Source organism: Musa acuminata, chromosome BXJ3-8 (assembly GCF_036884655.1).
Source record: "Musa acuminata AAA Group cultivar baxijiao chromosome BXJ3-8, Cavendish_Baxijiao_AAA, whole genome shotgun sequence".
NCBI lineage: Eukaryota > Viridiplantae > Streptophyta > Magnoliopsida > Zingiberales > Musaceae > Musa > Musa acuminata.
Genome location: NC_088356.1, coordinates 19,705,441 through 19,730,443, shown reverse-complemented (window position 1 = coordinate 19,730,443; position 25,003 = coordinate 19,705,441). Strand labels below are relative to the sequence as shown.

General features: G+C 41.3%; 2 protein-coding genes across 4 annotated transcripts; both read right to left on the bottom strand.

The window, feature by feature from the left end:
• Positions 1-2,529: 2,529 nt before the first annotated feature.
• LOC103994553 (nuclear matrix constituent protein 1) lies at positions 2,530-21,494 on the bottom strand. Of its 3 annotated transcripts, XM_009414913.3 has the most exons (8): positions 20,638-21,490; positions 18,572-18,781; positions 17,468-17,721; positions 17,057-17,327; positions 16,893-16,976; positions 3,890-5,967; positions 3,367-3,610; positions 2,530-2,911 (listed from the first exon to the last, which is right to left on the bottom strand). In XM_009414913.3, exons 1-8 carry the CDS (start codon positions 20,983-20,985, stop codon positions 2,711-2,713), a joined length of 3,690 nt encoding a protein of 1,229 aa, XP_009413188.2. In that variant the 5' UTR covers positions 20,986-21,490; the 3' UTR covers positions 2,530-2,710. The 3 variants fall into 3 exon arrangements, with proteins under 3 accessions (XP_009413188.2, XP_065020825.1, XP_065020826.1); XM_065164753.1 differs by lacking the exon at positions 2,530-2,911 and having other exon boundaries at positions 3,428-3,605; positions 20,638-21,494; XM_065164754.1 differs by lacking the exon at positions 2,530-2,911 and having other exon boundaries at positions 3,428-3,590; positions 20,638-21,493.
• A 1,980-nt stretch (positions 21,495-23,474) lies between these two features.
• Positions 23,475-24,777, bottom strand: LOC135646127 (peptidyl-prolyl cis-trans isomerase CYP26-2, chloroplastic-like). Its single transcript, XM_065165311.1, has 2 exons — positions 23,774-24,777; positions 23,475-23,670 (listed from the first exon to the last, which is right to left on the bottom strand). Exons 1-2 carry the CDS (start codon positions 24,760-24,762, stop codon positions 23,568-23,570), a joined length of 1,092 nt encoding a protein of 363 aa, XP_065021383.1. The 5' UTR covers positions 24,763-24,777; the 3' UTR covers positions 23,475-23,567.
• Between the last annotated feature and the right edge of the window lie 226 nt (positions 24,778-25,003).

Below are 25,003 nucleotides of genomic sequence, written 5' to 3'. Positions count from 1 at the left end.
TGATCTTAGATTTATTGATTATCTTTCTATACTTTAGGATTATGGTGATGTCAATTGAATTTGTATCATCTTGAGATTAGATCCATTTCCTTTTATTTGTAATACAATTTCTTGGTAATCAGCTAATTATACTATTATTGTCAGGAATACTATAGAAGCCGAATTGATTACGCTTGATACACACGTTTCGAAGTTGAATAGATTAAAAGTCCTTATCTACTTTGCCTTTGTTATTATCATCTATGCCACCAATATCAATCCATTGCACTTCAAGAGTTGTAATAGAAATTTGTAAAAAGAAACTAAAGAATTCTAAATAAATAAATATAAGACAAAATCATTTTGGCTACCATGATAAACATATTCTCATATTGCATTAAACTATAGGAAAAAACTTAACACAATCTCACTTATTGTCTTACAAAAGGTTTATTAAATAAGACTAGGTTGTTTGAGTCCATAATTCACCTTCCAAATGGTGGGATCTCAACCTTATCCTAATGTTACATTTGTCTTACAAAAGTTTAAATGAGAGTAGGGTCCATAAGTCATCGAGGTGGTCGCGACTAGTAGGTCCATAAGTGGACCTACGAGTGATGAAAACTCAATTTTTGTGACAGGACCCCTGGAAGAATTTCTAATGTGATAATAACAAATTGGTAGGCTAACCAAGAAGTAGAATTGATGAGCACCTTGGTGCATTATAATATATGAAGTTATTAACTTCAAACCCATTTTTATGATAATTAGTATTTTCATTAACAGTGATAGAAAGAGTAAAGAGACAAAAAGCAATGATTCACCTGCACGTTGCTGGAGGTACTGCTCGCGAATTCTATTTATTTCGAGTATATAATTAGCATTTCAATCTTTCAGCAACAAATCAAACGATGGCCTAAACACGACGTCTCGAATGACTGATCGCATTAGGTTCGACATTGGCAATGCTACCACCATCTCGAATTCTGCTTTGACCAATATGCACTGTCATAGACCTAATGGCGATGTCAAGGTTTAGGTAATACCTTAAACAAAAAATCAACTAAAAAAAATGTGCTGAGGTCTCATGGAACATGAGTTTTGGATCATTATGTAGTTGAGGTTGTGGCCATAAAATATTACTCACTCGCCGAAAAGAACAGAAGGTATACAGAACATAAAAGCTTAAAATAGTTGCATGTTGAAACTATGCTGCTTGGACGACCAACACATGTCACAACAGGTCGTCTCACTGATAGGACTCGTATGTTCGTCTCTTGCTGGAAAATTTTTCGGGGAGGTGGGGCGCATATAGAAATTTATAGACTATAGAGGAGAAGCACATAGAGATTTCAAAAATAAAAGATTCTTATTCAACATAATAAATTATAATTTATCTTTTTTGGCTCTACCTCTTCTCTCCTCTCTTCTTCTCTTTGTTGTCATATTAAAATCAGTACATTGACCCTCGAACTCGTATATTAACCACCCAAGGCTATTGAATCAAAATCTTATCTAGTCATGAAAAGTTTAGGTTTGATTTTACTCCACCAGCGTCGGACATTGGGATCATATCATATGCCTATTTCCATCATTAATGGCCATGCGAATCAGGTCCGTCGTTTGCCAAATTTCGGACAAGATTAAGAAGCTGCTGCAAACAAGAATAAAACATTTTTAGAGGGCATAACTGTTACTACATGTCAAACACACAAAAAACTAAAAAAAGGGATGGATAGAAACGCACGAGTTGAATTGGAAGATGCAAGTTCTTGTGTGTCTTCTTAAATAGGGAAAAGAACAGGAAAAGCCTGGTGAAAATTCGAGACAATTCTGGACAAATGTGGAAGATCAAGATAAAAGATGCAAGCTGCTCAACCATCTTAATGAAAACCTAGGTGCCCAGTTGTCAGGTAATCTCACCTCCGGCGTCGGAATCCAATGCAACCTTGGTCCACAATAAGCTCATGGCTCGCAATTTTCTTTTATTTATTTATTTTTTTTCACTGGTTATAGATCGACTTCTTTTGGAAGTTGCTTCAATCCCCAGGAGACCAAGCATATGTACACTCAAACCTATAATTCAAATGAAATCTTGGTACACTCAAACCTATAATTCAAATGAAATCTCCAGATTTGTTTTTAAACTTCCACCTGACTATATCCGCACCACCGGATTCGCTGTTACATACGATACCTAAAATCTTTTTTTTTTTTTTTGAGTATTTGCAACGCAGCTGAAGATAAATAGGTGCCAAATATGCGCCCGCTGTTAGAAAATTAACTCAGAGTGATAGGACCTCAACTAATGAAACTACTCTGTTTCCTCTATTCTGTTGAGAAATTTTTTTTAATAATTATTCTTATTTTCTATTCTTTTTATCAGATCCATTCTCTCAGCCTCACCCGTAAAATCTAATATATTTTGGCTTCAAATCTAATAACACTCTATCCTCCAATCTTAATAAAGCTCGATTGATTTTCGAACACAATTATAAATATAAAAAAAATCAAAGGCAATTCGTGACACTAGAACAACCCGTGTTCCTGTAGCTGGAAAGCATGCATTAGTTGCTTCGAATAATTAAGGACCTGCCTATGGTGATACGAAATCATACAAGGACAAGTTAACCAACAACCACTCGATTTGTCCCCCAAGAGCATACAAATTGGACTTCTCAAAGGCAATCCTACACATTCAGAGTTCACGAGAAATGGCAATATGGAGACATCATCTGGTGAAGAATGTCCATAGCTTCTTCCCAATGGAGGCATTGAGTTGGTCGTATTCCTCTTCATCCTCATCATCTTCACTACAGCCACCATTTGAAGGAGTTGCGGGATCAGTTCCCGTAGCTGCATCATCCACAACAAACCCATCTTCACTCTGATCACTGTGCTCAACCGATTTAACATCGTCATTACTCTCTGCCTGAACACATCAGACATATCAAAGTTAGGCCTGATGAAACCTATCTACTAGTGAAAAAAACAGAGAAACCTCTCCAAGACAAAGTATACCCTGTCGTGAGCATATCCTAGTTGACCAAAGCACGGCCATTCTTTCAGCATTATATGTCATACAAGCTATTAAAAAAGAAAAGAAAAATGCTTTCAGCAATTGGAAGTATCCACTTGGAATAGTGAGACTTCCAACAAACTGAGGTTTACTGAAATATGTGGCAGCAGCTGGTTTGCAAAATAGATTGCATATATCTGTAATAAAAGACGAGAGTTTCATGAAGTTTTTTTGACAACTCTATTGTAATCTATCACATGATGAACTCATTCTTGAAAGAAGCAATGGAGGTAAAACCAAGAAGATGCAGAACATTTCCAGCCCAAACGATTTGATTCCTAATGCAATATCCAAGGCCTTCAACTTACTTGAACAATCTTGTTGGGGAATATCTCATGAACTTCTGTGGTACTTTCAACAGCTGTCTTTTGAAGCATGTTTGATGCTTTCTTGCTATCAACATCTGACACAGGTTCAACAACTGGTCTAGCGGATCCTTCTTCACCACCACTTTGCATTGGTATCTCATTTCCAGTTGAGTCTTCATGACCGCCTGCCTTAGGTCCTTTAGTTCGCTCGAATATTGTTTGAGCTGCGGTAGTCACAGCTGCACTGAATGATAACCAGAGAGAAACTCGAAAAAATGACTGCATTGTTTTTAATACTGCCATGGTTCTAATGTTAAAAAAGAATTCTGAAAATACCATGTTAGAAGTATAAGCAACAGCAAGGAGAGGGACTTCTAAGCACACTTATCATACTTGTGATAAGAAATAAACAACTTATAATTAGAAATGAGACTTAAGTAGTTTGAAACCATAATCATACTCGACGATACCACCTATTCATGAAATTCAAACTTGAGCAAAGCTTCTTCTGGACAAGACTTACATTGCTGAGTGTCTAAAATTGTAGCGCTTCTCCCCAGGAATCTGTGCTGCAGGAGCTAAAATCTGTCTCTTTTTGTGACGCCCTCCAAGTGAAATGCTCTCAGAATGTGCCTCACTGTCCCCAAGATTCAGATCACTAGTTGTCATTCCAGATATTTGGGCAACACACCGCTTCTGCCCTGCACTTGTCGTTGAATTAGCAAGAACCAGATCCTGTGATCCATGATTTTTCTCATTAGAACTCTTCCCAAGAATAGCTTTTACATCTGTAACAACTGCCTTGGTGGTGCCTGTTCTCTTTACAGCTTTAGGCCTCCCTCTCCTGCGAGGTTGAGATCGTCTCTGCTTCAAAGACTCAGGTAGGGTGTCACTTTCGGCAGGCGCAAAATTCTCTCTCTCATTTTGAGCAAAAGAAGGCATAACATAATCGTCTACTACCTCCCTGGCACCATTATCCATCCAGGTCCTCATAATATCAATAGAATTATCTGCTACTTCAAGAGAAGGTTCAGGCTCCTCTCCAGCTTCACCTAACCTTTTTGGTTCTTTGTTTTCCTGGCGATAAGAAAAATCAGCAACACCATGGAATGATACAGGTTTACAACTTGTCTCAGCATCAAAAGCTTCTTGGTCGAGTCTGGCACCAACAGTTGACTTGTCAACTGGAAGTTCAGAAGAATCCACAACCTTTTTCCCTGGGGAAAAAAGCCTTGAACACTTTTGCAGCCATGACATGCGGCCACCAGAAGCTGCAGGTACAGACACCATAGCATTAGGGGAGCTCTTAGCATTCATGTTATTTGAACGCTCTTCAAAAACCAGGTTTGGTAGTAGAACATTTCCAGCATCTAGGATACAATAAGTACCCATATCACCAAGTGGATGCCCACAGTTTTTGCATGTCTTCTGCTCAGCCTGAGCCAAGAAATGTTCTTTCTCCTTCATAAACTCTTCTCTTTGTTCTTTTAGATTCCTGCTTAGCATACAAAGAGCATCAATGTCCTTCTCAATCTCAAGTTGCTCAACTTCCAATCTTTTTCTGTGAGACAAGATATCTTCTTTTTCTCTTTCCAACCTATCTTCTTCCATTTTTAACCGCTTACTTTTTGAATCATTTAAACTGCTTAAAGATATCATTTGGCTTAGTTCTAAATCCCTTGTTCTCTGAAATTCATTTTCCTTATCCAGCAGTTTCTTCTCCATGCCCTGCATTTTCTGCATATCCATCTGAAGCTCATGCTTGCGGAGCTCAAGTTCCCGATCCATGTCAGCATGTTCCCTCTTGAGCAACTCAAAAGCTTCCAATCTCTCATGCTCCATTGCTTTCTCCAAAGCTTCTTCTTTCTGACTAAGTTCTTCCAATTCCCTCTCAAAATTTGCTTTTGCTATCAGAGCCTCACTGTTCAGCCTTTCTTTTTCATGACATTGCCATTTTTCAACTTTCTCTCTTTCATCATTAAATTTCTTTATCTCAGCTTCTAATGCTAACCTTTTCTCATCTAGCACTTCCCATTCTTCTTCAAACTTCTTCCTTTGCAGTTGAAGATCCTCAGTATCTCTAAGAAGTAATTCCTTCATTAGCCTGCAATCTAGAATTTCTTGCTTCAAATTGGACTGCAGCAGGAGATGGTCTTCCCTCTCAACCTTAGTCAGTCTAAGATTTTCTTCCTCATTAATAATTTGCTTTTTGCTTGATTCTATTGCAGCCTTTAGACTCTCAAGTTCAGAATTACACTTCAGTAACTCCTCACATTCACTGGCTAGATGTTGCCTGTCTTTCTCCAACTTCCTTTCATCATTTTTGACAGATTCCTCCCACTTCTTTGAAGCTTTTGATTTTGAATCAAGTTCCTTCTCCTTATCCATCAATTTCTGCAAGTTTATTTCTAAAGCCTGCTCTCTTTTTTTCACTTGGTCCTCCATACAGTCAATTTCCCTTTTCTTCTCCTCCACTTCATGTACCTTGCCTTCTAGATCTGCATCAAACGATTTTCTCCTTTTCTCCAAATTCAATTCAAATTCCTCTCTCTTGGAAATTAATAATGCATTATGATCATCGAGAAGCTTTTGAATCTCCACCTTCAAATAAAAAACCAAGTAAAAGAAAAAGATAGTAACAATGACATGAACATGAAGTAAGAGAGAATCACACAAGACATCACTTGATATAGAAAAGAATCAGAACATCAGATTAAACCATTCAGTCTTTGAACTAAAGAGCACCTTTAAAGAATAAATTGAAAATGCAAATTTAACAAAGAGGCCATCACCAGACTAAATTAAAATATCATCTATCTTCATAAAAAAAAAAATTTTTTTGAAGGATAGAAATTAAGAATTCAATTCAGGAAAGAAATAAATGCAAATTATACAACTCATGACAAGTATAATTCATAATGAGAGGGCAATTGACAGAGAAGAGAGAACTCTATTATAAGATTATCAATGGCCTGAACACATAATGATGGAATAGATAATTAACTTATGCAACATGGACTATATATGGAGTAAAGATCAAGTATCCCAATGTGACACTTAAATGGTATAATTGCATACTCAGGTCTTTGGACACCCAATAACCTAAAAGGTCATTTTGAGAACTACATATACGTAGAGAAAGAGAGACCAACCAACCACACAAAACATTAACAACAAAACAACATATTCAAGTTACCGACACAATGAAGATTGGAGCCATATTCTGGTTATGAATTTACAGTAAAGTCAGCATATACTTTCTGCCATTATTCAAAAACATTCCTATGTCCTTTTCTATATTCTGAAGCACTACACTTTTTGTATAAAGCTCTTCAGAATAATACAGAATAATACCACCCGGTACGGGTGGTATATACCGATCTGTCAGCTTACCGGTACACGGACCGCCCATTACCGAACGGAACGAAATATATATATATATATATATATATATATATATATAAACGAGGCGACATGGTGTCACCTCGACGACGTCGCCCCGCGTGGGAGAAGGAAAAGACGACGTCGCCTTTTATAAAAAATATATATATAAATATATATATATATATATATATATATATATATATATACCGAGCCGTATACCGAACGGTATACCGCTCGGTATATAGTTTAGTACCGTACCGAGCGAACGTCAAAACTCCGGTACGGTACAAAATTGCATACCTTACTTCATATCATGTGATACTTTTGCCTTCTTGAGAACCTTTTGTTAATGAAAATTTTAAAATAACAAAATACCCTTATTAGGTTGTATAGACTGGTGTGAACCAGTCCAGACTGGATTCGAGGTCATGAAACACACCTGTATAGCCAAAACATCATTTATACACAAGACAGATTATGTCAGCCATTACATGCAGAAATGTATATACTACTATATAGAGCAAGGTTCGCAAATTTTGTACCGTACCGAAGTATCGAGCTCAGCTAGGTATACTACGATACGAGTATACCGAGCTGTCACGAACGGTCGTCGCGCACCCGCAACAACTCCGTTCAACGAACCGTTCATCGCTCACACCCGCATGTACAGCTGCTTGACAGCATGTTTTCTCATGGTTTTGGGTCATTTTGCTTGTAAATATGTAAGTTCGAACAAGCTGCAGCGTTGCAAAGCGACCGTTCACCGAACCGAGCAAAACAGCCCCAAAACAGCTCCGTTTTCGCGTGCCGCGGGAGCTGAGCGGAGAGCTGCCTCCGCTCACCAAAATGTCAGCCATCTCAGACCCCAGGAACCCCCCGGGTGGCACATGGCTGGATGGGGCTTCGGTTATATACCAGGCGTTGAACACTCTTTCGCAAGTTCGCACGTGACCTTTACGGGAACTTGGTTTTGCGCCCGGGACCAGGTGAGCGGCTGTTTGTGGGCTTGCAGCTGTTCGTTCATCCTTGAAAGCCTTGTTTTTCTCCCTCTCCCTCTTTTCTCTTGTGCACACAAGGTGTTCGACGAATTGCTTGTAAAGCTTCCCTTTTCGCGAGACTTCGGGACTTGTCCGTTGCTCGTTCTTTCGAACTAACTTCTTTCTCTTTTACAGGTCCCTTCGGGACCTGCGAGAGGTTACAAAGTGGGCTGATCCTTGCGGAGCAAGATCGCAAGGGAGAAGCGCGACTTAGGCAACGCAAGCTAAGTTCGCGTCTTTGCCACAAGGGTGACTCGCGACTTAGGCAACGCAAGCTAAGTTCGCGTCTTTGGCCGCAAGGGTGCCGCACGCCTTAGGCAATTCCAGCTAAGGTTGTGACATTGTGGTATCAGAGCGGGCAAGCTCTTCGATCGAACAGCGAACGAACTTCGCAACTTCGCCATGGCAAAGCATCGTGGCGAATCAAGCAAGACGGGGCAAGCCGGACCCTTGCCCCAAGCAGCCGCAGGTGGGCTGCATGTGCACACTCGCTCACATGCTGTTGGAGCCGCTCAAGAGGAGCGCGGCAGCGAGCAGGATGAGCGAGAAGTTGGCAACTCTCCGCGAGCGGAGGAAGCGCAATCTGGTGCGCTAACTGGGAAAAAGAGTCATAAGGAGAGACTCACGACGGCGGAAACCCGCCTGGATGTTCTGGAAGCGAGCATGGAGGAACTCTACCAAGGCCAACAAAGACTTGTTGGGGTAGAGAGCTCGCAAGAGGAAGCGGAGTCCAGGATCGACAAGGTCGAGGCCCTAGTCGACCGACTGTCTGATGACACCAAGGACTCCGTGCAGCACTTACAGGATGTTGTGGCGGAACTCACTGCAAAGGTGGCCATGCTCACAAGAACGCTAAATGCGGGAGGAGGCAACACCCGCGTTGCACCGCCACAAAATTTGAGGGCACCTGAGTGTTAGAACCCTTGCAGATTCTAAACTTGGGGTTGATCTCTTTAGGGGATCGGCCTCCTTGGAACTCTATAGGGGTTCCTCCCTCCAAGTTGCTGCTCAAAGGCTGCAGAAAAGATTCATCTATTGCTTAAGAAAAGAGAAGGAATACATGGCTATTTATAGGGCTTCTAAACCCTAACTCCTAATAGGACTTCTACTTAAGACTCTTACTTTTAACCAACTCCTAATAGGACTCCTACTTAAGACTCTTACTTTTAACCAACTCCTAATAGAACTCCTACTCAAGACTCCTATTCCCTTACAACTCCTAATTCTTCTCTAAGAAAAAACCTCCTACATGAATGCCCCTCACAATTAGGACTCTCCTAGCTAGAGTCCTAACAGAATGTCCCTCTCAATTAGGACTCTCCTAGCTAGAGTCCTAACATTTTTACATGATTGTCCCTCTCAATTAGGACTCTCCAAGCTAGAGTCCTAACAGACCCGCCCTCTTCAAATCAGCCTTGTCCTCGAGGCTGATGATTCATGAATTCTGGGAATTTGATCTTAAAGTCGTCATAGTTCTCCCAAGTGGCATCTTCTTTTGGTAGGTTCGCCCACTGTATTAGCACTTCATTAGTGGGTCGTCGTCGTCGAGTCACGATCCGTCGATCAATAATGGCACTTGGCTGGGTCTGGAGTTCTCTTTGGGTAGTCATATTTGGTGGGTGGCTTTGGACTGTCTCCAAGCACCTGTTTAAAACTTTCGGTTGGCTGTTGGTTTGTGGGTGATATGTCGTACTCCTTTTCAATTTAGTACCCTTATAGTGTAATTCTTTTGAGTCCCAATTGTAATGAGCCATGGGGCTTGGTGCTTCCTCCAATATTTTTATAATCTTACTAGTATCTGAATCTTCCTGCCATTCCATCTTAATATCCTCAAGGAAGTCGCTGGTCGGAAGTGAAACGGTCGAAACTTCAACTTGCTCAGGTAGCTGCGAAAGCGCATCTGCAAGAACATTCTCTTTCCCCTTTTTGTAAGTTATTTCAAAATCAAATCCAAGAAGTTTTGTTACCCATTTTTGCTGTTCGGGGGAAGATATCTTCTGCTCCAAGAGATATTTTAGGCTTTTATGGTCGGTCTTGATTTGAAAGTATCGCCTGATCAAGTACAATCTCCACCTCGTTGCTGCGCGCACAATGGCGAGCATCTCCTTATCATATGTTGACATATTTTGATCGGAGGGAGATAATGCCTTGCTAGTGTATGTGAGTGGTCGACCATCTTGCATGAGAATGGCTCCAATTCTGACTCCAGATGTGTCGGCTTCAATAATGAAGGGTCGGTTGAAATCTGGTAGTGTTAGCACCGGCATCGTCGTCATGGCTGCCTTAAGTTTGTCGAAGGCAGCGGAGGCTCTGTCCAACCATTGGAAGACATCTTTTTCTAGTAAGGAAGTAAGTGGTGCACTGATCTTTCCATAGTTTTTCACGAACTTGCGGTAGTAGCCTGTTAAACCCAGAAAGCCATGTAGCAATTTTATGTTTCTCGAGGTCGGCCAGTTTTGCATTGCTCCAATTTTGAAGGGGTCCATTGCCACACCTTCCTCTGATATGATATGCCCAAGATATTCCACCTTTTGTTGAAGAAAGCAAAAATTCGTGGTTGTTGTGTGTTCAAAAGGTGGTTTTCCATATGTCTTCTTCGCATGCTCGTATTTGATGATACCCGGATCAAAGGTCCAGCTTTGTAAAGATTTGTGCTCCCTTTCATCTAGCAATTCATCTACTATTGGAATAAAGTATTTGTCCTTGATGATTATGCCATCGAGAGCTCGGTAATCAATACATATTCGCCTTGTTCCGTCCTTCTTGCGTACAAGTAGCACTGGCGAAGAGTAGAGGTTGCAACTTGGCCGAATAACTCCTGTTTCGAGCATCTCTTTTATAATCCTTTCTATTTCATCCTTCTGGAGATGTGGATACTGATATGGCTGAGCATTTGCTGAAGATTTGCCTGGAAGAATCATTATACAATGATCATGCCGATAGGTAAGAGGTAGGTTGCGCGGATCGTCAAATATATTTGAAAATTCAGCAAGCAAAGGAAGTAGATTTGGATCTTCAAATTCTATTGGCTCTCCCTTAGTTTGCTGCTCAAGTTGTACCAAAAAGCCGCTGCATGCTTTATGCAAAACATTCTCCATTTGTTGTGTGCAAATCGTTGTTATGTCGCCCCCACGTTTCCCGTGCAATGTCACCTGTTTCTCCTTACTGTAAAATTTCATAATTAGTTTCATAAAATTCCAAGAAATATCACCTAATGTCGTCAACCACTTAATTCTGAGCATGGCCTCATGATTGTTAAGAGGGAGAAGGAAGAAATCTGTAATTATCTCTTGGTCCTGCAGCAATAGTTTCTCCTGCAAGCGCCTATGATCACAATTCAAAATCTGTCCGTCGGTGACCTTAACATCAAACCTGCAGCGATTCTCGATAGGTGCTCCCCATCGGTAGTTGGAACGACGCGGGCCTTGATTCAATTCATCAAGATTCAGGGACAGAGGATTTCAGCACCTTATCATTTTGGGCAGAAAACGAATCGACATCTCCTTGTGATAAAGCCCTTTCAATTGAAGTTGGGAAAGAACGGCGAAGTCCATCCGAAAAACAAACCCCCAATGAATAAATCAGAGGAGAGCCAAGTTTCAATGGCGCGCGAACGAAGCGCATGCAGAACGGGCACGGATAGAGAAATACATAAGTGTGGTGGAAGAGACCGAGCTCATTCCTTTCACTTACTGGGCTGGGCGCAGTGCTTTGTTTCCTGGCAAAATCAAGGATTTGGGGCTTATTCCAAAATCAATAGTCTTAGAAAGAGAAGATGGATCCCAGAGTCTTAGAAAGATAAGATGGATTAAAGGCATCGATTTCTTGTTTCTACTTATATCTAATAAAGGCATCGATTTCTTGTTTCTACTTATATGTTTCTACTTATATCTAATAAAGGCATCGATTTCTTGTTCGCCCCCCCGCTTCAGAAACGGCTCCGCAGCAATGGATGGCAGAGGGTCCGTAGTACCCGAAGCACTGGAGTTATACAGTAACCGGGAAGGGACCTAGAAGTGCCTACAACTTACTACTCAACTTGGCTCCACACATTTACAGAGCTAACCCCTGTCCAGTGTCTGGCAGAACGTTTGGGGCTTCAATCCGGACTCCTTATCCCCTCTCGGCTAACAGAGCCTTACTTATTCAGGGGAGAGAGTATAGCCTCGAGAAGCACTCTGGAGAGGAAGATCCTTTGGCCACTCTTCATTCTCTACTTTTCTCTCTGCCTACATGGAAGCGGGGCAGTGATGGAAAAGATCAAACACGGGTATTTCTTTCGGGCTTTAGCATACCGTAAGATCATACACATTTCTCATTCCGCTGACTTTCTTTTTCGTCTCCACAAACTCAGAGAAAGAATCATCTTCTTCAACTTACTATACCTAACCCCTTCCTAGAGCCGTGTATTGTAAGTGATCCGAACCTGTCCCTTCCTAGAGCCGTGTATTGTAAGTGATCCGAACCTGCCCGGAGTGAGCCCCCAAACAATAGGCAAGTTCCGTTGGTGAGCCGTATGATGGGCAACTATCTCCTGCGGTTCGGAGAGGACTCAGCTCTTAGTTAGTACCCGCTTTGTTTCGGGTTAGATCTTTTCACTCTATTTAATTATATAAGAATAGCGAAAAGAATGTTTTTTGATAGACCTAGGACATGGATTCTATTTAAACCTATGGATCGTGACAAGTCGTTACTACTAGCAATGACTTCCTCTTTCATTACTTCATCCTTTCCATATCCCTCTCCCTTGTTCGATCTTACTCATCAAATGGCACTCAGTTCATATCTTTAAGTTCGATCATTAACAAACAAGGTTCAAAGAAAGGGTGGGACATTAACAATGAAGGATCCAACACTTTGGAGATAGGCTAGAATTTACCACGCCCAACTAACGTAAGCAGAAAAGTGGTAGTCCCAAACTAACTAAAGCATTAAAGCGGCTAACTACTACTAGCTCCACTAACTCAAGTAGAAAAGCGGGCCCAAACATCAGCATCTTTCCCGTAGTGTGCCCGCAGCAAAGCAGTAGTGCTAACAACTACTATAATTCCAATAGTAGATGACAGGGAGCACAAATCTTTACAAAGCTGGACTTTTGATCCGGGTATCATCAAATACGAGTATGCGAAGAAGACATACCGAAAATCGCCTTTCGAATACACAACAACCACTATGAATTTTTGCTTTCTTCAAAAGAAGGTGGAATATCTTGGGCATATCATATCAGAGGAAGGTGTGGTAGTAGACCCCTTCAAAATTGGAGCAATGCAAAACTGGCTGACCCCGAGGAACATAAAATTGCTACATGGCTTTTTCGGTTTAACAGGCTACTACTGCAAGTTCGTGAAAAACTATGGAGAGATCAGTGCACCACTTACTTCCTTTCTGAAAAAAGATGTCTTCCAATGGTAGAATAGAGCCTCTGTTGCCTTCGACAAACTTAAGGCAGCCATGACGATGATGCCGGTGCTAACACTACCAGATTTCAACCGACCCTTCATTATTGAGGCCGACGCATCTGGAGTCGGAATTGGAGCAATTCTCATGCAAGATGGTCGACCACTCGCATACACTAGCAAGGCATTATCTCCCTCCCATCAAAATAAGTCAACATATGATAAGGAGATGCTCGCTATTGTGCGCGCAGCAACGAGGTGGAGACCCTACTTGATTGGTCGACGATTTCAAATTAAAACCGACCATAAAAGCCTCAAATATCTCTTGGAGCAGAAGATATCTTCCCCCAAGCAGCAAAAATGGGTAACAAAACTTCTTAGATTTGATTATGAAATAACTTACAAAATGTGGAAAGAGAATGTTGTTGTAGATGCGCTTTCGCAGCTACCTGAGCAAGCTGAATTTTCGGTCGTTTTACTTCCAACCAGTGACTTCCTTGAGGATATTAAGATGGAATGGCAGGAAGATTCGGAGACTAGTAAAAAAAAAAAAAAAATTTTGGAGGAAGCACCAAGCTCTGTGGCTCATTACAATCGGGACTCAAAAGAATTATGCTATAAGGGACGCATTATGCTTGTGACAAATTCTACTTGCATCTTCAAGAGCAGATTTTGGACAAAGTTATTCCATATGCAGGGTACTAAATTGAAAAGGAGTACGACATATCACCCACAAACCAACAGCCAGACAGAAGTTTTAAATAGGTGCTTGGAGACAGCCCAAAGCCATCCACCAAATATGACTACCCAAAGAGAACTCCAGACCCAGCCAAGTGCCATTATTGATCGACGGATCGTGACTCGACGACGACGACCCACTAATGAAGTGCTAATACAGTGGGCGAACCTACCAATAGAAGATGCCACTTGGGAGAACTATGACAACATGAAGATCAAATTTCCAGAATTCATGAATCATCAGCCTCGAGGACAAGGCTGATTTGAAGAGGGCGGGTCTGTTAGGACTCTAGCTTGGAGAGTCCTAATTGAGAGGGACATTCATGTAAAACTGTTAGGACTCTAGCTAAGAGAGTCCTAATTGAGAGGGACATTCTATTAGGACTCTAGCTAGGAGAGTCCTAATTGAGAGGGGCATTCATGTAGGAGGTTTTTTCTTAGAGAAGAATTAGGAGTTGTAAGGGAATAGGAGTCTTGAGTATGAGTCATATTAGGAGTTGGTTAGAAGTAAGAGTCTTAAGTAGGAGTCCTATTAGGAGTTAGGGTTTAGAAGCCCTATAAATAGTCATGTATTCCTTCTCTTTTCATAAGCAATAGATGAATCTTTTCTGCAGCCTTTGAGCAGCAACTTGGAGGGAGGAACCCCTATAGAGTTCCAAGGAGGCCGATCCCCTAAAGAGATCAACCCCAAGTTTAGAATCTGCAAGGGTTCTAACATAAAGCTCCAACCAGCATCACTCCAATTCTTCAGGAAAAGAGTCCACAAAGGATTGGTGCGTAAGTATGAAGGGCCCTTCCCGATTATCAGCAGGGTAGGCAATGTTTCTTACAAGTTGCAGCTGCCGGCGTGGTTCAAAATTCACAACGTTCTTCACGCCAGCAACCTGAAGGCCTACCATTCGGATCCGCAAGATGCTTCTCGAAGTATTCCAACTCGGCTACCTCCCATCACAGCCTCCTACGAGAAGCGAGTGGAAACCATTCTGGCGGATCGCAAGATAAAGCTACCCAACGGAGCGGAGCAGACAGAGTACTTGGTGAAGTGGCGAAAGCTTCCCCGAACTGAAGCCAGTTGGGAGCCTGAAGACGCCCTGCGACATGAAGAAGAAGTCATCAACAACTACCAACAAGCGTCGACGAGGGCGTCGACAGTTTAAGTGGGGGAGAATGTCACGAACGGTCGTCGCGCACCCGCAACAACTCCGTTCAACGAACCGTTCGTCGCTCACACCCGCATGTACAGCTGCTTGACAGCATGTTTTCTCATGGTTTTGGGTCATTTTGCTTGTAAATATGTAAGTTCGAACAAGCTACAGCGTTGAAAAGCGACCGTTCACCGAACCGAGCAAAACAGCCCCAAAACAGCTCCGTTTTCGTGTGCCGCGGGAGGTGAGCGGAGAGCTGCTTCCGCTCACCAAAATGTCAGCCATCTCAAACCCCAGGAACCCCCCGGGTGGCACATGGCTGGATAGGGCTTCGGTTATATACCGGGCGTTGAACACTCTTTCGCAAGTTCGCACGTGACCTTTACGGGAACTTGGTTTTGCGCCCGGGACCAGGTGAGCGGCTGTTTGTGGGCTTGCAGCTGTTCGTTCATCCTTGAAAGCCTTGTTTTTCTCCCTCTCCCTCTTTTCTCTTGTGCACACAAGGTGTTCGACGAATTGCTTGTAAAGCTTCCCTTTTCGCGAGACTTCGGGACTTGTCCGTTGCTCGTTCTTTCGAACTACTTTCTCTTTTACAGGTCCTTCGGGACCTGCGAGAGGTTACAAAGTGGGCTGATCCTTGCGGAGCAAGATCGCAAGGGCGAAGCGCGACTTAGGCAACGCAAGCTAAGTTCGCGTCTTTGCCACAAGGGTGACTCGCGACTTAGGCAACGCAAGCTAAGTTCGCGTCTTTGGCCGCAAGGGTGCCGCACGCCTTAGGCAATTCCAGCTAAGGTCGTGACAGAGCGGTATGCTCTGGTGTACCACTCGATATATACATATATATATATATATATATAGGTGCAAGTCCATTCCTGATCCACGAGACACTGTTAAGGAAAAGAGGAGAAAGAGATGGCAAGGAGTGCCACTGCCAGGTACTCCAATGGTGGCAAGTGGGTGGCATCCAAGTGTCCACATCTCGTGTCCACATGCAAATCTTAAGCGCTGGCCTTTTAGAACAATTTATAACCCGATCAGACTGCCCAAACTGGGGCAGTCCAGATTCCAGTTCATGACTGGACCAGTAAATGCCAACCAATACAATATGGTCCAGGTGAAATTACATTCCTTAGTTAAATCATTTACACATTCATGCAGTGGCAGTCATTAATTCTTAATGAATAAAATTAAGGTCCTCCTCTTAGTAAATATCATTGTAATAACATCCCCAATATGGATTCAAATCACAGATAAGAAAAGCAGGCCACAAGTACATTGATCCTGCTATCCAATCTCCCGAGGCTCAAAACATTCATCCTGCTATCCAATCTCCAAGAATAACCATGTACAAAAAAGATAATGCAATCAACCTATCCCAGGAAGTTTGATGTACAGCCAAGATGCACTAAGCATAATCTCCAGACAATAAAATCCCAATGGTGGAAAACTTTTTCATTTGTAGGCCTTATACGTTAATTACGAGCATGACTGCAACCCATGACTACATAACCATCTTTATAAAAATAGTGTGTTGAACCTTCATTAAAATCCTGGCACCCCTACAATCATGGTACAACTATTCTAAGGTTATATACAATGGCAGTAGCCATTGAACACAAGAATTTGTCTTAGTAGAATTTAATTTAGAAGGATATTGTATAAACCTTGTCCTCAAATTCTCGACAATTTATTATAGTATCGTACCCTCAGATCATAATATCATAGACCTGGATATCTATTTCCTCATAAAGAAAAGAACACAAAACATTTGCAATCAACAGAACATTCAAAACAAAGCATAAAGTGTCACTTCGAGAAAAACTCACTCTTTCTCTAGCATTAAGTGTTTCTTCTCTTGAAAATAAGTCTTTCTCCTTCTTCCCCAAGCTCTCAATCTTAACATCTATTTCCTGCAATTGAATCAAAGACAATGGTGCCCATTACAGGCAAACTATATATCAGTACCAAAAAAATTTAAATAAGTCTGTACCTTTTCTTTAGCAGCTATGGATCTTAATTTTATTGTAATATCTTCTTCTTTTGATTTCAAAGACTTTTTGGTAGCTTCAATCATCTTCCGAGACTCTTCAAGTTCTGCTTCTTTCTTCTTATGAAATCTATCTGCCTCGTTAGCTTGATACTCTCTTTGATTAAGAAATCTCTGAGACTCAACAAGTCGCTTCTGACTATCTTGAAGCTTTTTTTCCCAGTAACACAAGTGTTCTCTTTGTTCAGTTATCCCCTTTTCATGCAACTTCCATCTACACGAAAAGTATCATTCAAAAAATGACATACAACCAGAAAAAAATTATAATCCAAACAGAAAATACCCACATCCATTTTTTTGAAGTAAATGAGGCAGACCAATCTCAAATTGGTTAAATTGGGTAGAAAATCATACTCAGAACTCAATGAGAGATACTCCTTCTGAAGTTTATGTTCACGCGCTTCCACATCCTCTAGTTTTCTATTAGCAACAGAACTTTTACGACTTGCTTCCGCTAGCTTGGCATCCGCAGAATGCAATTTTTGTTCAACTTCCAAATATTTCTCTTCTAACCCAGCCTCTAGAGCATGAGCATCATCTAACTTCTTATCGGATGTAAATTTGACTTCTGCAAGTTCAGAATGCATCTCACGCAAAGCTTTTTCAAGCTGCAAATGTTGCGAATCCATAAACAACAAAGGGATATAAGTGTATACCAGCTAAGGACAATCACCACACAAAATATCGGAAAAAGTAACGAACAGCGACCACACAAGAATTTTGGTGGTGAAGACTAGGAGATTAAAAGTATCCAAAGAAAACTAGGAGATAAATTATCCAGTAACAGTATCCCTGATTAATGAAGAAAATGAATTCATGCAGCTGATTCCAAATATTCGGGAACAACAGCTTCTTATTGTTAAGATACAGAAACAATCAGAATATATTCAGTAAATTGGTAAACATACTCATCCAAAGACTACCATGAGTAAAAGCTAAAGCTAATCCCAAAGACACATATCAATTAGAAAAAAGAAATGAAGTACCCAAAGAACATCAAGGGTGAGAAATATACAAGGTAAAGGGGAAATAAGTACAGTTACAACAGAGTATCGTATGTACAAGTCAAATCTAGTACCTATATCTCAACTACTTATTCTTTTTATCCATAGACAAAGGCATACCAGATTGATAGGTATATATCCAATAAGATTCCAGCAAAGGTATCAGTACTTAGCCTTGGTATGAACCACAATTGTTTTAACTATTCAAGTCAAATTATGGAACCCGTTCATGCTTATCCATGGTGACTTACTAGATCAAAAAACATTTGAAGTAAGATGATATTCAATAGTGCAAGTCTATAAGGCTAGTCAGTCTGCTAAAAATGGATTATTATTCTAACTCTTCAGGGAGATACATGAGTGCAACACGGCCCCAAAGGCTTTGGTACAACTTCCAATAACTAGTTCAACAAAAAACTTTTGAAGATAAATGAGAATTGAATTCAACCCATACATCTGAAACACATTGTTGCTCAACTCCCAAGGCCTTCTGCAAATTCTCTTCACGTTTTTCAAATTCAGAAATGGAAGCCAAGTGTGCTAATTTTTCTCTCTTCAGGGTCTCTTCTACATCCATCAGTGCTTGCCTAATTTCTTCATACTTCAAAGCCCAATCCTTCTTCTCAATCAAAAGAAGACCCATATTGTATTGATATTCATGAAGCTGCATATAGAACATCAAATAATGAATATATTTTACTTTAAAATTCAGAATAAAGTTTGTATTTATAAATTGGACAATAACATTTCTGAAACCAAATAAACATGCTAGTTAAGAAACAAATTTGAAGTGAACCTTTTTATTTTCATAGTGGAAAACCAAATATATACAAAGTAGACAGAAAGATCACCAAACAAGTTCACTTCATCTGGATATTGATAACATTAACCATCCACAAGGAAACAAAGATGTTCCAGATTCCTCGATGCATAAATTCCTTACTCCTAAGATAAGTAGCAAAATCCAGTATAGAAGAAAATTTAATTCCAGTATTTTCCTGCAGAACTACGTCAGTGTACTCCAGAAGAGTATTACCTATAAATAAAGTGGATACTCATCAAGATCAAAGCAACAAAATGTATCCTGCTCTTGCAATCTACACAAAGACCAATCTAGTCCAACTAAAATCCAAAAAAAATGTGTGCTACTTATATGTTCTCATTTTACAAGAATTCGATATAGATGGGAAAATTTTCCACAATCCCTTATTTGAATCCCTCTATTTTATCTCCTGGAGTAAATGAAGCCAGAAAGCTCCCACCTTCTATCTTTTAATTCCTAAGAACAACAAATAAGTGAGATCAGTATTCAAACCAATCATGTTTATCTATTTGCTCCATTTCATTCCCAGTTTTCAAGAAAGAGACACAAATGGAAGGAGATTGTCATGACTTCACCATCTACTCAGACTTCATCCTCACGTTCATCACTCCTCTCTTACTGTGACATGAATGCTTGGCCTTGGAAAACTTGTAAATATGAGCATGAAGAAGAGACAGGAAGCAGCAGATAGGTACTCACCATTAGCTTAAAGCCATGTGTCTAGCACTAAGACCATGACAAGTTAATATATACAATGTAATAAATTTAGGCACTCTCTTCAAAATTCCACACCTATACATTAATACTATGTTAAATCCTTGCCACATGCACTTGCTAAATCATGCTACAATGTTTTTTTTTTAATTTACTTGTTTCCATTCAAACCTTATATAGCATGTGTACTTGACTTTTACAAGACTCAAATGTGTGACATGCTTATATAGCATGTGTCCTGCACCTTAACTGTTAGGGTATCACTGCAGAGATCATGCTACAATGTTTTTAGATGTCACTTGTCATTTTTTTGTTGCATCAAGACTTTTGTATTGTTCTATTAAAGCTTCAAAAAAAAAAGAAAGATTGATATGATGACCCAAACTAATTAAACATTTGCTAATCCTACAGGATGCAAAATCTGTGTGTTATTCCTAAACATCTCTTTAAAAGTTGCAAAGCACAAGTCAGTAACTAGTTCAAACAAAAGCAAAAGTGGATAAAACTTAAAAGTCTACTTTTGCTCGGGTATCTAAGACTTGTCATCCATATTCTCGCTCACGATGATGATGAATTTTGCTGCATGTGTTCTTTTCATCTGCTTCATGTTCTTTTGAGTCAAAAGAGTTTTTGATAGTTTACACATTATTTGCCAAAAATAAGGCACACTAATTGGACCGTAAAGACCCACTACAGCCCAGCTAGAATGGAAATAGGCAGGGGGCAGCACTGAAGATCATAATAAAATTACTAAAGAATAAGATTTTGAAGTCTCTAACTCATTAGGAAAAAAAAAACACCTCAAACGGGGACTTAACCAGCTCCAGAAACAAACCATCAAAATTTATAAGGCAATCCAGAATTAGTGGAAGAATTTGAATACTAATAATCAGTACAACTAGAGTTGTCTCGAAAAGCAAACTATTGCGACAGCAAGAAGATAAAAGTATTTACTAATGGATGAACCCAGTGTCACCGGTTACCTCTTTCTCCAGTGCTAAAATCCTTTGAACGAGAGCCTCCCTGTCCTTATTCTGTAAGGCAGACTCGTCCAGCAATCCTGCCTCCCTGAAATTGCGCCAGACCTCTGCATCGCCTCCACCCACAACCACTGTGTCGCCGTTCTCTCCAAGCGAAGCCTGCAGCGGCAAGGGTAGAGGCAGCGCTTCCGCTGTGTTATTCCCCTTGCCCTTCCCCTTCCCCTTTAGGAAGGCCAGTACACTCCCACTCCTAGTGTTCACCACCGGCGTCGTCATTCCATTATCAACCCCGTCACCAACCCTCGGCGAAGGAGACCACCCAGGCCACCCTTTCTTCTGCGGCGTAAACATCAGGAACCCCTGCTCCTCATCAACGAACTTCCAAACCTGAACCACCACCAACCGAAACACCTCCTGGTCCAAAATTGAATACCCACAAACCCTAATCACCCCAATCCGACCTTAAGAACACACAGAAAGATCTCTGCCACCGAAAAATTCAAGAAACGGAAAGCTAGAAAGAAAGAGACCAAGAATTCGCGAATTCCAGCAAGGATTTGACTAAGAAGGGAATAGAGAACAAAAAAAGACTTCAGAACCCTAAATTCGTTTATAAAACCTCAACAGGGCATATAGAAATCGCGGGAAGTGGAAGAGAGAAGGAGATCGAAGAGAGCGAGACGCGGAAACCTAGAATTGGAGATGGGGGATCTCCCTCCAGCTACCGCTAGTGGAGACAGAGCTGGCACGATACGGTCGGAAAGAACTTTCCGTCACCTGACGACTGTTGCGACCGCTACTACTTTTAGTCAGCACAATGACGGAATTGGCCCTACGTGCGCGTCGGGACCGGGTGTTTTCGTTATTCCAGGCGGTGGACAGCAAAATAGGATTCCGCTGCAACGTGGGGCGGCGACGCATGTTACCATGCTGGCGCATGCATCGAAAGGCCTCGTGCGGCCCACCTTCGCACGTTATCAGAGTCACGGCACGCAAAGAGGTGACACTCGCATGCTGGGGTTCCCAGTGGTTCAGTAAATAGTGTGACTTCGTCGAGGGATACTTGTGGCAATTACAAAGGGGATACACTACATGGTGGTCGGAGCAAAGGAGATTCGCGGGGAATATTCCATTCACCGAAAGGAGCCGGGGATCACGAGAGATATCGCCGTCTCTTTGTCCCACGTGCTTATCGCGTGAGGCTCGACTTCAAACCTTTTAGATCGTTCGTTAAAAATGAGAATGTGTCGTACGAGTACGTTGCAATGTGGATTCATAACACACAAGCCAGCCCGAAGCTTACCGGGTAAGCTCGAAACTGGGAAAAGAAATAACGCGCCTAGCACAGCTGCACGACTTGGTGAAGCTGCTCCTCCATCGAACAACAGGTGGGTAGACCAAAACGGGTTCGTCCCTGTCTCTTGTTGTTCTGTTCCCTTTTTCTCATTTGTTTCCAGCTAACGGTGGAAGATGTGCTGCTGCTATCTTTTGATTGTCGCGTCCCTTTTTTCGCTTGGGTGATTCGAGCTGAAACACAAATGTGATGGTCCGTGCATCGATTTCACAAGATTAAGATTCGATTTCTTTTCTTTCTTCTTGGAGATACTGATTTTTGCCAGGAAGTTTCATGCTATCAAAATAACGAAAGAAAATGTGCATATTCCTTGTTAGCTGTTAAAAATGCGTGAATGATCAGCATGATTGTTCGGATCTATCTGCAAATAATCACACCGGAATAATATTTGATCTGAAGATGTTAATTTTTTTGTTACCTCAAAGCAATATTCTGTAGTAATTAATAGCTTTGATCTTCAGTCCTCAGTCTGCCAATGCTTTCAGAACCATCAGCAATGTGACCTTTGATGAGTTCTGTTGCTAGATAATTTGTCCATGTTAAAATCTCTTTGGTTTCAGTCAGAGTGCATATGGAACAGAGTGATGTCAAAGACCAACAACTCACGCTATTGATTCTCTTTGTATGTTATACATTAGTATGAAGTTAGAAGTGAACAGTTATGGTCTTTGGGGATCATTTCTGCTTGTTTGCACCTCTTATGCATTGACATGTGGAGATCAATAATCAAATATAAATCAGAAAAAACCAACATAAGACGTATGTTCGACACTTCTTATCTGCATTTACAAAGAAAATCGAACTATTTGTTAATAAGATTAACAATCAAATATAAATAAAAAAAAGTCGACATAACATAAGATGCACATGATTTGACAATGCTTGTGTCTGCAAAGAAGAACAAATTGTTCATTATATAAGATCAATTTATTATTACCTGTGAGTAAACATCAACTCAAGCAAGAATTTGTTTTCTCTTTAGCACTTTTTGAATTTAAGAGATGCAAACATTCAATGTATTTTTTCACATCCTCCAACCAGTAAAATATAAGGATACATAGAGAGTCATTATAAAATAATCAAATCTTAATTTTTAAGGTTCAAAAACTCCTTTCATATTTGGATTCCTTCCAACAAATTTTCTACATCATCCTAAATATCGTGACCGACCAGTATGAATGAAAATAGTGCGCGGTAACAAGTCTGATGACGAGACAGTTGACATCTCACCAAATAGTTACTTTTCCTTATTTCAGCAAAATTTCTGCATTATTTTCCATATTTTTCTTTTTTGTTTTTTAACAACTAAAAACTGTCCTTGGTCCTTGGTCCTTGGTCCTTGGTCCTTGGTTTTTTTATCCACTCTAAACCGGCCCGGCTCAATGCTGAAGCCAATCAATTTGTAGTTGATCAGGATTCTGACAGAAGTACAGTTTCATTTTTGGCTCAAAAAGGATCTTATTTGGAATTCACTGAATAAAGCATGTGACGGATCAAACAGTTCTTTTTTCTCTCATCGTCTATAACTATAACAAAATGGGAGAGAATAGAGGATGAGAACAAGAACGAAGTTACTGTTCTAATCTGCTAAGCCACAATTGGTGACTACAACCTTGGAATATGGGCGGTTAAATCCTCTCTCGGCAACAACAGCCCTCTTATCACCAATCAGCTTTGCCACCCTGCTCGTCATAGAAGAAACAGCACACTCAATTCAGATGAAATGGCATCGACTGGTGCAACAACTTGCAGATTCAGAGGAATGGCACAACTACAAACAATCACCTGAAGTAAGGGGAGCTGGTATTCTCCTGCACGGTCTTCACCCTGGAGATCTTCTCCACCACATCCATCCCCTCCAGCACTCTTCCGACTACCAGTGTTGATGCATCCAGGTCTGGAGAATCGTTAATGGCGATCACGAACTCGGTTCCGTTTGGGTCTGTCCTGACCTCCTCTTCATCAATCTCCAGCTTGCCCTTTCTCGCAACCAACTTCAATTTTGGTGGTGGTTTTGTTGGGTCTCTGATGACAAGTCCCAGCGATCCGGCCACATTCTTTGTTCCTGGGCATTTCTTGCACAAAGCTTCCCACTCCTCCACCAAGTTATCTGCCTCCAAATTGCTTCCTGCCCTCTTTGCGAGCTCGGCATCAACGCCATATGATCTCACACCCCCGTGCTGGATATAACTGGGAACTATCTTGACAAACTCCTTTCTCCTGTAGCTAATTCCTGCGGCGCCTGTCACCAAGGTCGCGAACCGGGAGGCCCCGAAGGGCATGGTGTCTCCATAGAGCCCGACAATGATTCGGCCAACGGGTTCTCCATCGATGGAGATATCCAAGAATGCCTTCTGTGCAACTGGTTGGTTGCCACAGTCACCGGTGGCAGAATCTGCTTCTTGGGTGCTGATTCTGGCGGTTGGTGCTTCGATGGCCTGAGCTTGTCGAGACCAAAAGGAGGAGACGAGGAGGGGCAGCGAGGAAGCAGTGATGGCGAGGTCTCGGCGAGAGAGGGTGCAGCTCCTCAGTGGAGTTGGAGGAGCGACATGGAAATAAGGGTCGGGTGGTGGTAACGCAGGTCGAGGGATTGGGGGTGGTGGATTGGGGATCTGTAGGATCTGCTTCATTGTTGCAAATGTTTTGAATTTGTTGGAGTCATTTGGGTCCTCCAGTCTTGTTATCATCATACCACTAGATTTTGGTTGTGTTGTCTGTTGTGGTTGGGCTTTGTTGCGGAGTTTGTGGGTGGGAAGGACAGGAGGCATATCCATTGGATCCCACGGAAGGGAGGCTATGGATGGGAACTACGGATGTAAGCTTTGCTATCATAGTCAAAACAAGGCAGGCGTTCTTGCCACATCTTGAACTCCTTAATATCTCGAGGGTAATTTTCACTGCTCTGATCTTGCAACGCCCACGCTCTGATCTTGAGGGTAACTGGGTTGATATATATATATATATATATATATACCCTAAAGTTTTATATAAATATTATTTATTTCTTGGGTAATT

What these genes read in the sequence shown, in the direction of transcription:
- LOC103994553 (XM_009414913.3), bottom strand. Translation starts at nt 20,985, where the DNA reads ATGTTTACGCCGCAGAAGAAAGGGTGGCCTGGGTGGTCTCCTTCGCCG. An exon ending in AGCAACAATGTGTTTCAGAT is followed by an intron (nt 17,722 to 18,571) that starts GTATGGGTTGAA and finishes CAACATTTGCAG; the next exon opens with CTTGAAAAAGCTTTGCGTGA. An exon ending in TCCCCAACAAGATTGTTCAA is followed by an intron (nt 2,912 to 3,366) that starts GTAAGTTGAAGG and finishes TGATGTGTTCAG; the next exon opens with GCAGAGAGTAATGACGATGT.
- LOC135646127 (XM_065165311.1), bottom strand. Translation starts at nt 24,762, where the DNA reads ATGGATATGCCTCCTGTCCTTCCCACCCACAAACTCCGCAACAAAGCC. An exon ending in ACCAGCTCCCCTTACTTCAG is followed by an intron (nt 23,671 to 23,773) that starts GTGATTGTTTGT and finishes TATGACGAGCAG; the next exon opens with GGTGGCAAAGCTGATTGGTG.